Below are 13,137 nucleotides of genomic sequence, written 5' to 3' on the forward strand. Positions count from 1 at the left end.
CTTCCTACCGAGACGCTTAATATAAATACAGAATGGGATTCCTCTAAAACTAGAGGATTTATATCTGTCTGGATGAACCCAGCCCGGAGGAACGGCCGAATGGGATTCCTCTAAAACTAGAGGATTTATATCTGTCTGGATGAACCCAGCCCAGAGGAACGGCCGAATGGGATCCTCTAAAACTAGAGGATTTATATCTGTCTGGATGAACCCAGAGGGAACGGCTGAATGGGATCCTCTAAAACTAGAGGATTTATATCTGTCTGGATGAACCCAGCCCAGAGGGAACGGCCGAATGGGATCCTCTAAAACTAGAGGATTTATATCTGTCTGGATGAACCCAGGCCAGAGGGAACGGCTGTGTTTGAGAGCACCAACACTTATGTATCATGGGTAAATTGTGACTGACAAATTACATAATATCGAGCAGATAAGTACACACGATGCAAGATGATCAGTCAGTTGACTCACCTTTAAAGGTCGGCCTCCATGCCGAACACAGTATGGACCCAACAGAACAGAGACCAGAACCCAATGTTAACCAACAGTATGGACCCAACAGATCCCAATGTTAACCAACACAGTATGGACCCATCAGAACAGAGACCAGAACCCAACGTTAATCAACACAGTATGGACCCATCAGAACAGAGACCAGAACCCAATGTTAACCAACAGTATGGACCCAACAGAACCCAATGTTAACCAACAGTATGGACCCATCAGAACCCAATGTTAACCAACAGTATGGACCCATCAGAACCCAATGTTAACACAGTATGGACCCAACAGAACAGAGACCAGAACCCAATGTTAACCAACAGTATGGACTCATCAGAACAGAGACCAGAACCCAATGTTAACAGTATGGACTCATCAGAACAGAGACCAGAACCCAATGTTAACACAGTATGGACCCAACAGAACAGGGACCAGAACCCAATGTTAACACAGTATGGACCCAACAGATCCCATCAGAACAGGGTTTCCTGACCCTCTGCCCAGGGACCAGCAGACATGTCATACATTTGTTGTTGCCCCACACTGGCCCACGGGCTTGATAAGCGGACCAATGGAATCGTGCGTTCTGGTTCAGGGCAACAGCTACGCGAGACGTCCCCCCCCCCGAGCAGAGACAGAGACGGGGGACGGGAGGTACTGTATCAGAGTGAACGCAGACGATACAGAGGACGGTTGTATTTCGGCCAATAGGCCCATTTATTTCACAACATAGTGTCAATGAGTCCTTTACAGTTGTGTGAGAGAGCGAGGTGGGAGCTTTAATGCAGCTGGACATCTGATGGGAGGCACACAGCAGCCTAACTGGCCATCCACGGTGGTGGTGGGGGGGGGCGGGGGACGGTCCTGACCGACGAAACAGGGCCTGGCGTCTCCCCGGGAGGTCAGATGTGGGGACGAAGAGAAGGTTGGGCCCCCACCAGAAAAATAAAAAACTTGGGATTAAAAAGAAAGACAAGTCTGTTCCAGGTGTTGGGAGGGATACAGGCAGGGGGGCAGTCTGTCCATGATCAGGGGCGGCGGTCGCTACGGTAACAAGCAGGCAGGGTCAGTCTGTCCATGATCAGGGGCGGCGGTCGCACGGTAACAAGCAGACACGCTCCCTCCGGTCCAGGCACTTCTGTTAGACGTCCGGGATGGTTTACTGCAGAGAGGAGACAGAAGAGACACTATTACCCACGATGGACAGACAGAGAGGAGAGACTACTACCCACGATGGACAGACAGGAGAGACTACTACCCACGTGGAGACGGACAGAGGAGAGGCTATTACCCACGTGGAGACGGACAGAGGAGACGCTATTACCCACGTGGAGACGGACAGAGGAGACGCTATTACCCACGTGGAGACGGACAGAGGAGAGGCTATTACCCACGTGGAGACGGACAGAGGAGAGGCTATTACCCACGTGGAGACGGACAGAGGAGAGACTATTACCCACGTGGAGACGGACAGAGGAGACACTATTACCCACGTGGAGCTGGACAGAGGAGAGACTATTACCCACGTGGAGATGGACAGAGGAGAGACTATTACCCACGTGGAGACGGACAGAGGAGAGACTATTACCCACGTGGAGACGGACAGAGGAGAGACTATTACCCACCATGTGTTCCTCTTCTCTATCCGTACAGCCACTCAGTACCACCTCTGGTAAACACCATGTGTTCCTCTCCTCTATCCGTACAGCCACTCAGTACCACCTCTGGTAAACACCATGTGTTCCTCTCCTCTATCCGTACAGCCACTCAGTACCACCTCTGGTAAACACCATGTGTTCCTCTCCTCTATCCGTACAGCCACTCAGTACCACCTCTGGTAAACACCATGTGTTCCTCTCCTCTATCCGTACAGCCACTCAGTACCACCTCTGGTAAACACCATGTGTTCCTCTCCTCTATCCATACAGCCACTCAGTACCACCTCTGGTAAACACCATGTGTTCCTCTCCTCTATCCGTACAGCCACTCAGTACCACCTCTGGTAAACACCATGTGTTCCTCTCCTCTATCCGTACAGCCACTCAGTACCACCTCTGGTAAACACCATGTGTTCCTCTCCTCTATCCGTTCCTCTCCTCTATACAGCCACTCAGTACCACCTCTGGTAAACACCATGTGTTCCTCTCCTCTATCCGTACAGCCACTCAGTACCACCTCTGGTAAACACCATGTGTTCCTCTCCTCTATCCGTACAGCCACTCAGTACCACCTCTGGTAAACACCATGTGTTCCTCTCCTCTATCCGTACAGCCACTCAGTACCACCTCTGGTAAACACCATGTGTTCCTCTCCTCTATCCGTACAGCCACTCAGTACCACCTCTGGTAAACACCATGTGTTCTCTCCTCTATCCGTACAGCCACTCAGTACCACCTCTGGTAAACACCATGTGTTCCTCTCCTCTATCCGTACAGCCACTCAGTACCACCTCTGGTAAACACCATGTGTTCCTCTCCTCTATCCGTACAGCCACTCAGTACCACCTCTGTGTAAACACCATGTGTTCCTCTCCTCTATCCGTACAGCCACTCAGTACCACCTCTGGTAAACACCATGTGTTCCTCTCCTCTATCCGTACAGCCACTCAGTACCACCTCTGGTAAACACCATGTGTTCCTCTCCTCTATCCGTACAGCCACAGTACCAGTACCACCTATCCTACAGCCACTCAGTAAACACCATGTGTTCCTCTCCTCTATCCGTACAGCCACTCAGTACCACCTCTGGTAAACACCATGTGTTCCTCTCCTCTATCCGTACAGCCACTCAGTACCACCTCTGGTAAACACCATGTGTTCCTCTCCTCTATCCGTACAGCCACTCAGTACCACCTCTGGTAAACACCATGTGTTCCTCTCCTCTATCCGTACAGCCACTCAGTACCACCTCTGGTAAACACCATGTGTTCCTCTCCTCTATCCGTACAGCCACTCAGTACCACCTCTGGTAAACACCATGTGTTCCTCTCCTCTATCCGTACAGCCACTCAGTACCACCTCTGGTAAACACCATGTGTTCCTCTCCTCTATCCGTACAGCCACTCAGTACCACCTCTGGTAAACACCATGTGTTCCTCTCCTCTATCCGTACAGCCACTCAGTACCACCTCTGGTAAACACCATGTGTTCCTCTCCTCTATCCGTACAGCCACTCAGTACCACTGGTAAACACCATGTGTTCCTCTCCTCTAAACAGTACCACCTCTGTAAACACCATGTGTTCCTCTCCTCTATCCGTACAGCCACTCAGTACCACCTCTGGTAAACACCATGTGTTCCTCTCCTCTATCCGTACAGCCACTCAGTACCACCTCTGGTAAACACCATGTGTTCCTCTCCTCTATCCGTACAGCCACTCAGTACCACCTCTGGTAAACACCATGTGTTCCTCTCCTCTATCCGTACAGCCACTCAGTACCACCTCTGGTAAACACCATGTGTTCCTCTCCTCTATCCGTACAGCCACTCAGTACCACCTCTGGTAAACACCATGTGTTCCTCTCAGTACCACCTCTGGTAAACACCATGTGTTCCTCTCCTATCCATACAGCCACTCAGTACCACCTCTGGTAAACACCATGTGTTCCTCTCCTCTATCCGTACAGCCACTCAGTACCACCTCTGGTAAACACCATGTGTTCCTCTCCTCTATCCGTACAGCCACAGCCACTCAGTACCACCTCTGGTAAACACCATGTGTTCCTCTCCTCTATCCGTACAGCCACTCAGTACCACCTCTGGTAAACACCATGTGTTCCTCTCCTCTATCCGTACAGCCACTCAGTACCACCTCTGGTAAACACCATGTGTTCCTCTCCTCTATCCGTACAGCCACTCAGTACCACCTCTGGTAAACACCATGTGTTCCTCTTCTCTATCCGTACAGCCACTCAGTACCACCTCTGGTAAACACCATGTGTTCCTCTTCTCTATCCGTACAGCCACTCGGTCAGGCAGTCGGGGAAAGTCAAGGGAAATATTTCATTTAGCATCCAATTGCAAACCCAGAAGTCACGGTGAGGAACTTCAGGTCTATCAGATGAATGCATGGGCTTAGTATTCAGAGTGTGGTGTGCCTGGTATCTTAATAAGTAGCACCCTATGTATAGTACACTACTTTAGACCAGAACCCTATAGAGTACACTACTTTAGACCAGAACCCTATATAGTACACTACTTTAGACCAGAACCCTATAGAGTACACTACTTTAGACCAGAACCCTATAGAGTACACTACTTTAGACCAGAACCCTATAGAGTACACTACTTTAGACCAGAACCCTATAGAGTACACTACTTTAGACCAGAACCCTATAGAGTACACTACTTTAGACCAGAACCCTATAGAGTACACTACTTTAGACCAGAACCCTATAGAGTACACTACTTTAGACCAGAACCCTATAGAGTACACTACTTTAGACCAGAACCCTATAGAGTACACTACTTTAGACCAGAACCCTATAGAGTACACTACTTTAGACCAGAACCCTATAGAGTACACTACTTTAGACCAGAGCCCTATAGAACCCTATTCCCTATATAGTGCACTACTTTAGACCAGAGCCCTATAGAGTATAGAACCCTATTCCCTATATAGTGCACTACTTTAGACCAGTCTGCCATATGGGACAAAGTGACTCAAAAACACTGATCGTTCCTATTCCCAGACTAATCCCGGGTTCTAGACCAGAGCCCTAGACCCTATTCCCGGGTTCTACTTTAGCCAGTCTAATCCCATATGGGACAAAGTGACCAAAATCCCGGGTTCTACGCGCCAGACCAATCCCGGGTTCTACGCGCCAGACCAATCCCGGGTTCTACGCGCCAGACCAATCCCCGGGTTCTACGCGCCAGACCAATCCCCGGGTTCTACGCGCCAGACCAATCCCCGGGTTCTACGCGCCAGACCAATCCCCGGGTTCTACGCGCCAGACTAATCCCCCACAACCCATTTCCATCTGAACTCTAACGTCACATATCTCCATTAAAACCTCTGGCTCGGCCTGACCAATCCCCGGGTTCTACGACACCCGCCAGACGGGCAGACCCCGCAGAGACGGGCAGACACCCCAGAGACATTTCCAGACACCCGCACATATCTCCAGACACACTCTGGCTCGGCAGACACCCGCAGAGACGGGCAGACACCCGCAGAGACGGGCAGACACCCGCAGAGACGGGCAGACACCCGCAGAGACGGGCAGACACCCGCAGAGACGGGCAGACACCCGCAGAGACGGGCAGACACCCGCAGAGACGGGCACGTCAGTCAGAGGGGATGAATGGACAGGGTGTGGCATGTTCACCCACTATTACTGCACCAGGAACACAGAGGGAGGGGTGGGGTCACAGGTGGTTGGACGTTGCCTTTACGCTCAGTTTTAAGGGAGGGAGGGGGGGGGGTCACGGGGAGTTGGACGTTGCCTTTACCCTCAGCTTCACAACTTTACTCAAATCAAGAATCAAATCAGCCCAAAGAGGCCCTGGTCCCATCAACACTAGAAACAGCCATAGAACCTGTAACTGTGGGCCCTGGTCTAAAGTAGTCCCCCGCCCCCTACAGAGAACCAGACAGTCCCCCTACAGAGAACCAGACAGTCCCCCTACAGAGAACCAGACAGTCCCCTACAGAGAACCAGACAGTCCCCCTACAGAGAACCAGACAGTCCCCCTACAGAGAACCAGACAGTCCCCCTACAGAGAACCAGACAGTCCCCCTACAGAGAACCAGACAGTCCCCCTACAGAGAACCAGACAGTCCCCCTACAGAGAACCAGACAGTCCCCCCTACAGAGAACCAGACAGTCCCCCTACAGAGAACCAGACAGTCCCCCTACAGAGAACCAGACAGGCCCCCTACAGAGAACCAGACAGTCCCCCTACAGAGAACCAGACAGTCCCCCGCCCCTACAGAGAACCAGACAGTCCCCCTACAGAGAACCAGACAGTCCCCCTACAGAGAACCAGACAGTCCCCCTACAGAGAACCAGACAGTCCCCCTACAGAGAACCAGACAGTCCCCTACAGAGAACCAGACAGTCCCCCGCCCCCTACAGAGAACCAGACAGTCCCCCTACAGAGAACCAGACAGTCCCCCTACAGAGAACCAGACAGTCCCCCTACAGAGAACCAGACAGTCCCCCTACAGAGAACCAGACAGTCCCCCTACAGAGAACCAGACAGTCCCCCTACAGAGAACCAGACAGTCCCCGCCCCCTACAGAGAACCAGACAGTCCCCCGCCCCTACAGAGAACCAGACAGTCCCCCGCCCCCTACAGAGAACCAGACAGTCCTCCGTCGACACGGTAACTTACGTATTTCTCGATCTCGATGCCGTCTTTGAAGAAAACGAAGAAGGGCGTGACACCGTCCTCGCGGTAGTCTAGCAGGCCGATGGCGCCGTCACAGTTCATGGACTCACCGGTGAAGAACTGAAGAAGAGGAGCAGGTCACATGATCAAACAGAGTGTCCCTCCACTATCAAACAGAGTGTCCCTCCACTATCAAACAGAGTGTCCCTCCACTATCAAACAGAGTGTCCCTCCACTATCAAACAGAGTGTCCCTCCACTATCAAACAGAGTGTCCCTCCACTATCAAACAGAGTGTCCCTCCACCATCAAACAGAGTGTCCCTCCACCATCAAACAGAGTGTCCCTCCACCCTCAAACAGAGTGTCCGTCCACCCTCAAACAGAGTGTCCGTCCACCCTCAAACAGAGTGTCCGTCCACCCTCAAACAGAGTGTCCGTCCACCCTCAAACAGAGTGTCCGTCCACCCTCAAACAGAGTGTCCGTCCACCCTCAAACAGAGTGTCCGTCCACCCTCAAACAGAGTGTCCGTCCACCCTCAAACAGAGTGTCCGTCCACCCTCAAACAGAGTGTCCGTCCACCCTCAAACAGAGTGTCCGTCCACCCTCAAACAGAGTGTCCGTCCACCCTCAAACAGAGTGTCCGTCCACCCTCAAACAGAGTGTCCGTCCACCCTCAAACAGAGTGTCCGTCCACCCTCAAACAGAGTGTCCGTCCACCCTAAAACAGAGTGTCCGTCCACCCTAAAACAGAGTGTCCGTCCACCCTAAAACAGAGTGTCCGTCCACCCTAAAACAGAGTGTCCGTCCACCCTAAAACAGAGTGTCCGTCCACCCTAAAACAGAGTGTCCGTCCACCCTAAAACAGAGTGTCCGTCCACCCTAAAACAGAGTGTCCGTCCACCTAAAACAGAGTGTCCGTCCACCTAAAACAGAGTGTCCGTCCACCCTAAAACAGAGTGTCCGTCCACAGAGTGTCCTAAAACAGAGTGTCCGTCCACCCTAAAACAGAGTGTCCGTCCACCCTAAAACAGAGTGTCCGTCCACCCTAAAACAGAGTGTCCGTCCACCCTAAAACAGAGTGTCTAAAACGTCCACCCTAAAACAGAGTGTCCGTCCACCCTAAAACAGAGTGTCCGTCCACCCTAAAACAGAGTGTCCGTCCACCCTAAAACAGAGTGTCCGTCCACCCTAAAACAGAGTGTCCATCCACCCTAAAACAGAGTGTCCATTTTAACCAGCCCTCATCCATCCAATATAAAACAGTATGTCCATTTCCACACAGCACCGGCCGTTGGGTACATCCCAAATGCCCCCCCCCCCCCATTTTCCCTATATAGTGCACTGTATATGGACATTGGAAAAGGGGAAAGGGGGGGCATTTGGACCCGGACATGCGGTAGGGGGGGGCATTTGGACCCGGACACGCGGTAGGGGGGCATTTGGACCCGGACATGCGGTAGGGGGGCATTTGGACCCGGACACGCGGTAGGGGGCATTTGGACCCGGACACGCGGTAGGGGGCATTTGGACCCGGACACGCGGTAGGGGGGCATTTGGACCCGGACACGCGGTAGGGAGGGGGCATTTGGACCCGGACACGCGGTAGGGGGGCATTTGGACCCGGACACGCGGTAGGGGGGCATTTGGACCCGGACACGCGGTGGGGGGCATTTGGACCCGGAAATGCGGTGGGGGGGCATTTGGACCCGGACATGCGGTAGGGGGGGCATTTGGACCCGGACATGCGGTAGGGGGGCATTTGGACCCGGACATGCGGTAGGGGGCATTTGGACCCGGACATGCGGTGGGGGGGGGGGGGGGGCATTTGGACCCGGACATGCGGTAGGGGGGCATTTGGACCCGGACATGCGGTAGGGGGCATTTGGACCCGGACATGCGGTGACCCGGACATGGGGGGGGGCATTTGGACCCGGACATGCGGTAGGGGGGGCATTTGGACCCGGACACGCGGTAGGGGGGGCATTTGGACCCGGACATGCGGTAGGGGGGGGGCATTTGGACCCGGACACGCGGTAGGGGGGTTCTCTCACCTGGTATTTATCAAGGTTCCCCAGGATCATCTTAACAGCTGCTGGAGCGCCTGCCATGAAGGCCTGTACCCTCTTAGAACCCTGCTCCTCCAGCTTGGCCTTGACCCTGGGGGGGGGGGGGGGACAGCAGTGTTACATTCACAACATTCCCCATCAGGCTGCCTGATACCCCCATAAAACAGAACCCTGCTCCTCCAGCTTGGCCTTGACCCTGGGGGGGGGGCCTGATACTCCCATAAAACACAACCCTGCTTGTGCACTTGTTAGTTTCATTACCCATATTTCACCTGGGTAAGTTGACCGAAAACATTTTCTCATTGACAGCAACGACCCAGGGAGCAGTTACAGGGGAGATTGGAAATGGACTGAACCATGTCGACTCCCTGTGGTTTAACAAGTATTTACACCCCTTTAGACTGAACCATGTCGACTCCCCGTGGTTTAACAGGTATTTAGACCCCTTTAGACTGGACTGAACCATGTCGACTCCCTGTGGTTTAACAGGTACTTAGACCCCTTTAGACTGGACTGAACCATGACGACTCCCTGTGGTTTAACAGGTACTTAGACCCCTTTAGACTGGACTGAACCATGTCAACTCCCTGTGGTCTAACAGGCATTTAGCCTGGACTGAACCATGTCGACTCCCTGTGGTTTAACAGGTATTTAGACTGGACTGAACCATGTCGACTCCCTGTGGTTTAACAGGCATTTAGACTGAACAATGTCGACTCCCTGAGGTTTAACAGGTATTTACACCCCTTTAGACTGGACTGAACCATGTCGACTCCCTGTGGTTTAACAGGCATTTACACCCCTTTAGACTGGACTGAACCATGTCGGGGCGGACGGACAACCGTGTTACATTCACAACATTCCCCATCAGGCTGCCTGATACTCCCATAAAACACAACCCTGCTTGTGCACTTGTTAGTTTCATTACCCATATTTCTGAACCATGTCGACTCCCTGTGGTTTAACAGGTATTTAGACTGGACTGAACCATGTCGACTCCCTGTGGTTTAACAGGTATTTAGACTGGTCTGAACCATGTCGACTCCCTGTGGTCTAACAGGTATTTACACCCCTTTAGACTGGACTGAACCATGTCGACTCCTGTGGTTTAACAGGTATTTAGACTGGACTGAACCATGTCGACTCCTGTGGTTTAACAGGTATTTAGACTGGACTGGACCATGTCGACTCCCTGTGGTTTAACAGGTATTTAGACTGGACTGAACCATGTCGACTCCCTGTGGTTTAACAGGTATTTACACCCCTTTAGACTGGACTGAACCATGTCGACTCCCTGTGGTTTAACAGGTATTTAGACTGGACTGAACCATGTCGACTCCCTGTGGTTTAACAGGTATTTAGACTGGTCTGAACCATGTCGACTCCCTGTGGTCTAACAGGTATTTACACCCCTTTAGACTGGACTGAACCATGTCGACTCCCTGTGGTTTAACAGGTATTTAGACTGGACTGAACCATGTCGACTCCCTGTGGTTTAACAGGTATTTAGACTGGACTGGACCATGTCGACTCCCTGTGGTTTAACAGGTATTTAGACTGGACTGAACCATGTCGACTCCCTGTGGTTTAACAGGTATTTACACCCCTTTAGACTGGACTGAACCATGTCGACTCCCTGTGGTTTAACAGGTATTTAGACTGGACTGAACCATGTCGACTCCCTGTGGTTTAACAGGTATTTAGACTGGTCTGAACCATGTCGACTCCCTGTGGTCTAACAGGTATTTACACCCCTTTTAGACTGGACTGAACCATGTCGACTCCTGTGGTTTAACAGGTATTTAGACTGGACTGAACCATGTCGACTCCCTGTGGTTTAACAGGTATTTAGACTGGACTGAACCATGTCGACTCCCTGTGGTTTAACAGGTATTTAGACTGGACTGAACCATGTCGACTCCCTGTGGTTTAACAGGTATTTAGACTGAACCATGTCGACTCCCTGTGGTTTAACAGGTATTTACACCCACTTGAGACCCATAATGGAACGATCCGATGAGTCATAGCAGGCCGTGCAGAAAATCCAGGGACATGTGATGTCATTTTTGTGTATCAGTTACCAAAAACCCCTGGGTGTCACCGGAGAGAAGTTGCCCAGACTTGTCAACATGCATTTTAAAAATCGACAGTTGAGTCTGATTTGCTGTTTAAATATCACTCTCGTCCTGCTACTGGCGTTGGGCCAGTAAGTGAAAGGTTGCTGGATCGAATCCCAGAGTTGACAAGATAAAAAGTTTTTTTAAATGTCATTCTACCCCCGAACATGGCAGTTAAACCCACAGTTCCCCGATAGGCCGTAGGTGTAAATAAGAAATTTTAAATTAAAAAAAACATGTTAGATGAGATGCCAGAGACACTTACGCCTTCATATAGCCCTTGATGTAGCTCTGGTAGGCCTTCTTGTTGTAGGCCGAGGTCTCCTGCAGTTTGCTGTTGAGCACAATGTCGACTCCACTGACCGTGGACGCTTCGCTACCCTCGTCGCCGCCCTCTGCAGAGGCGTTGGCACCGATTAACGCACCGTCGACGTCCTCCGATCTGGAAGTGAGCTGAAACACGGGAGATCCTGGGTTTTAGGCGAGCAGGCAAAACGGTACACCGGTATCAACACGTCACCGTAGTCAACTAGCAGATCCAGTCTACCAAAGCCGAAATCACGTTATCATAACCCTCCTGTATTTTTGAAGTGAGTGGAATAAATGGAATAGCTTGACAAGTATGCCAACAGCTGAGGAAGATAACTGTATTTTTAAAAATACGGTAAAGTAACTTAATAATGGAGGTGATTATTATTAACGTACCTTTCCCTGTACCTCGTACAGCATCCCGTCGCAGACCTCCGTGATTTTATAGACCTCGGTGAACAGCTCATCGCCTGAAATACATCATTATTAAACCAACACGTAACGAAAACGTGGGAGTTGAAATGGTAGATAGCCTATTACTAGTTGACACAATAGTTAAACTAAAAATCAGCTGTTTACGATTTTAAAAAAACAGGACATTTAGTACAACTAGTTACCCAAACGCCGGTAGGCCTCACTAACTCTCCGGTAAGCCTAAACACAGTCTAATCGGTTTACTCCCGTTATACAGTACATAGAAAAATGTACAAATTGGATCTATAACGGTACAGAATACCATGGAGGAACTACGACTAAGTTTGTTATTTTTATAAAGTAATTTCCACATCGTTGGCACAAAGGGCAGTAGAGACTTCCGGTAGGCCTCAAAAACTAAAAAAACACAACTGCAGACCAACACAAAATATACATATTTATAAAAGAAATAATAACAGAATAGTGATAATATAAACGTTAGATTACCGGTGATGATATCCTTGTAGATGATCATTTTTGTTGGATTGTGAAAAGCGACGTGACACGGGAAGATGTTTCTGGATCCCTTACCCGTCTCAGGACTCGTTAGGAGGGAAAAAGGACGGGAAACAGCCGTTCCTCCACTTAGATAGCGGCGGGCGCTGGTGACGTCACATCCGGTCCCCGGCGCCCCCTCGAGGACACGTTGCAGGGTGCCGCTTCTCCGGGTGGTGCCTTCTCCAGCCTGCACTTTTTAAAAATGTATTTAGTTTTATTATATATATATTTGTTAAAAATATTTATTATTATCTTTATTATTTTATTGTTTTTTTTAAAACGTTTGTTTATTTATTTATTTATATATTTTCTTTTTTCTTTCCTTTATTCTTAAATTATTTTAAAAAAATCATTTTTATTATTTTTGTATCTTTGTTTTTTCGGTCTCAGGTTTTAAGCAGTGTGGAGTTTACGTTGTGTTGGCCACCTTTTTATTTATTTATTTTTATTTCACCTTTATTTAACCAGGTAGGCTAGTTGAGAACACCTTTATTTAACCAGGTAGGCTAGTTGAGAACACCTTTATTTAACCAGGTAGGCTAGTTGAGAACACCTTTATTTAACCAGGTAGGCGAGTTGAGAACACCTTTATTTAACCAGGTAGGCTAGTTGAGAACACCTTTATTTAACCAGGTAGGCTAGTTGAGAACACCTTTATTTAACCAGGTAGGCTAGTTGAGAACACCTTTATTTAACCAGGTAGGCTAGTTGAGAACACCTTTATTTAACCAGATAGGCTAGTTGAGAACACCTTTATTTAACCCAGGTCGGCTAGTTGAGAACACCTTTATTTAACCAGGTAGGCTAGTTGAGAACACCTTTATTTAACCAGGTA

General features: G+C 50.0%; 1 protein-coding gene and 1 non-coding gene across 2 annotated transcripts; both read right to left on the minus strand.

Moving 5' to 3' along the window:
* Positions 1 to 4,433: 4,433 nt before the first annotated feature.
* LOC124028938 lies at positions 4,434 to 4,570 on the minus strand. The gene has a single exon (XR_006837685.1). It is a non-coding gene; the product is annotated as a small nucleolar RNA SNORA31 (small nucleolar RNA).
* Positions 4,571 to 6,797: 2,227 nt separating this feature from the next.
* On the minus strand, positions 6,798 to 12,409 carry LOC124028937 (translationally-controlled tumor protein homolog). The gene is made up of 5 exons (XM_046340832.1): positions 12,252 to 12,409; positions 11,727 to 11,800; positions 11,287 to 11,474; positions 8,890 to 8,995; positions 6,798 to 6,956 (listed from the first exon to the last, which is right to left on the minus strand). The coding sequence occupies exons 1-5, from the start codon at positions 12,277 to 12,279 to the stop codon at positions 6,798 to 6,800; spliced, it is 555 nt and encodes a 184-aa protein (XP_046196788.1). The 5' UTR covers positions 12,280 to 12,409.
* Between the last annotated feature and the right edge of the window lie 728 nt (positions 12,410 to 13,137).

This window comes from Oncorhynchus gorbuscha, unplaced genomic scaffold (assembly GCF_021184085.1).
Source record: "Oncorhynchus gorbuscha isolate QuinsamMale2020 ecotype Even-year unplaced genomic scaffold, OgorEven_v1.0 Un_scaffold_5073, whole genome shotgun sequence".
Lineage (NCBI taxonomy): Eukaryota > Metazoa > Chordata > Actinopteri > Salmoniformes > Salmonidae > Oncorhynchus > Oncorhynchus gorbuscha.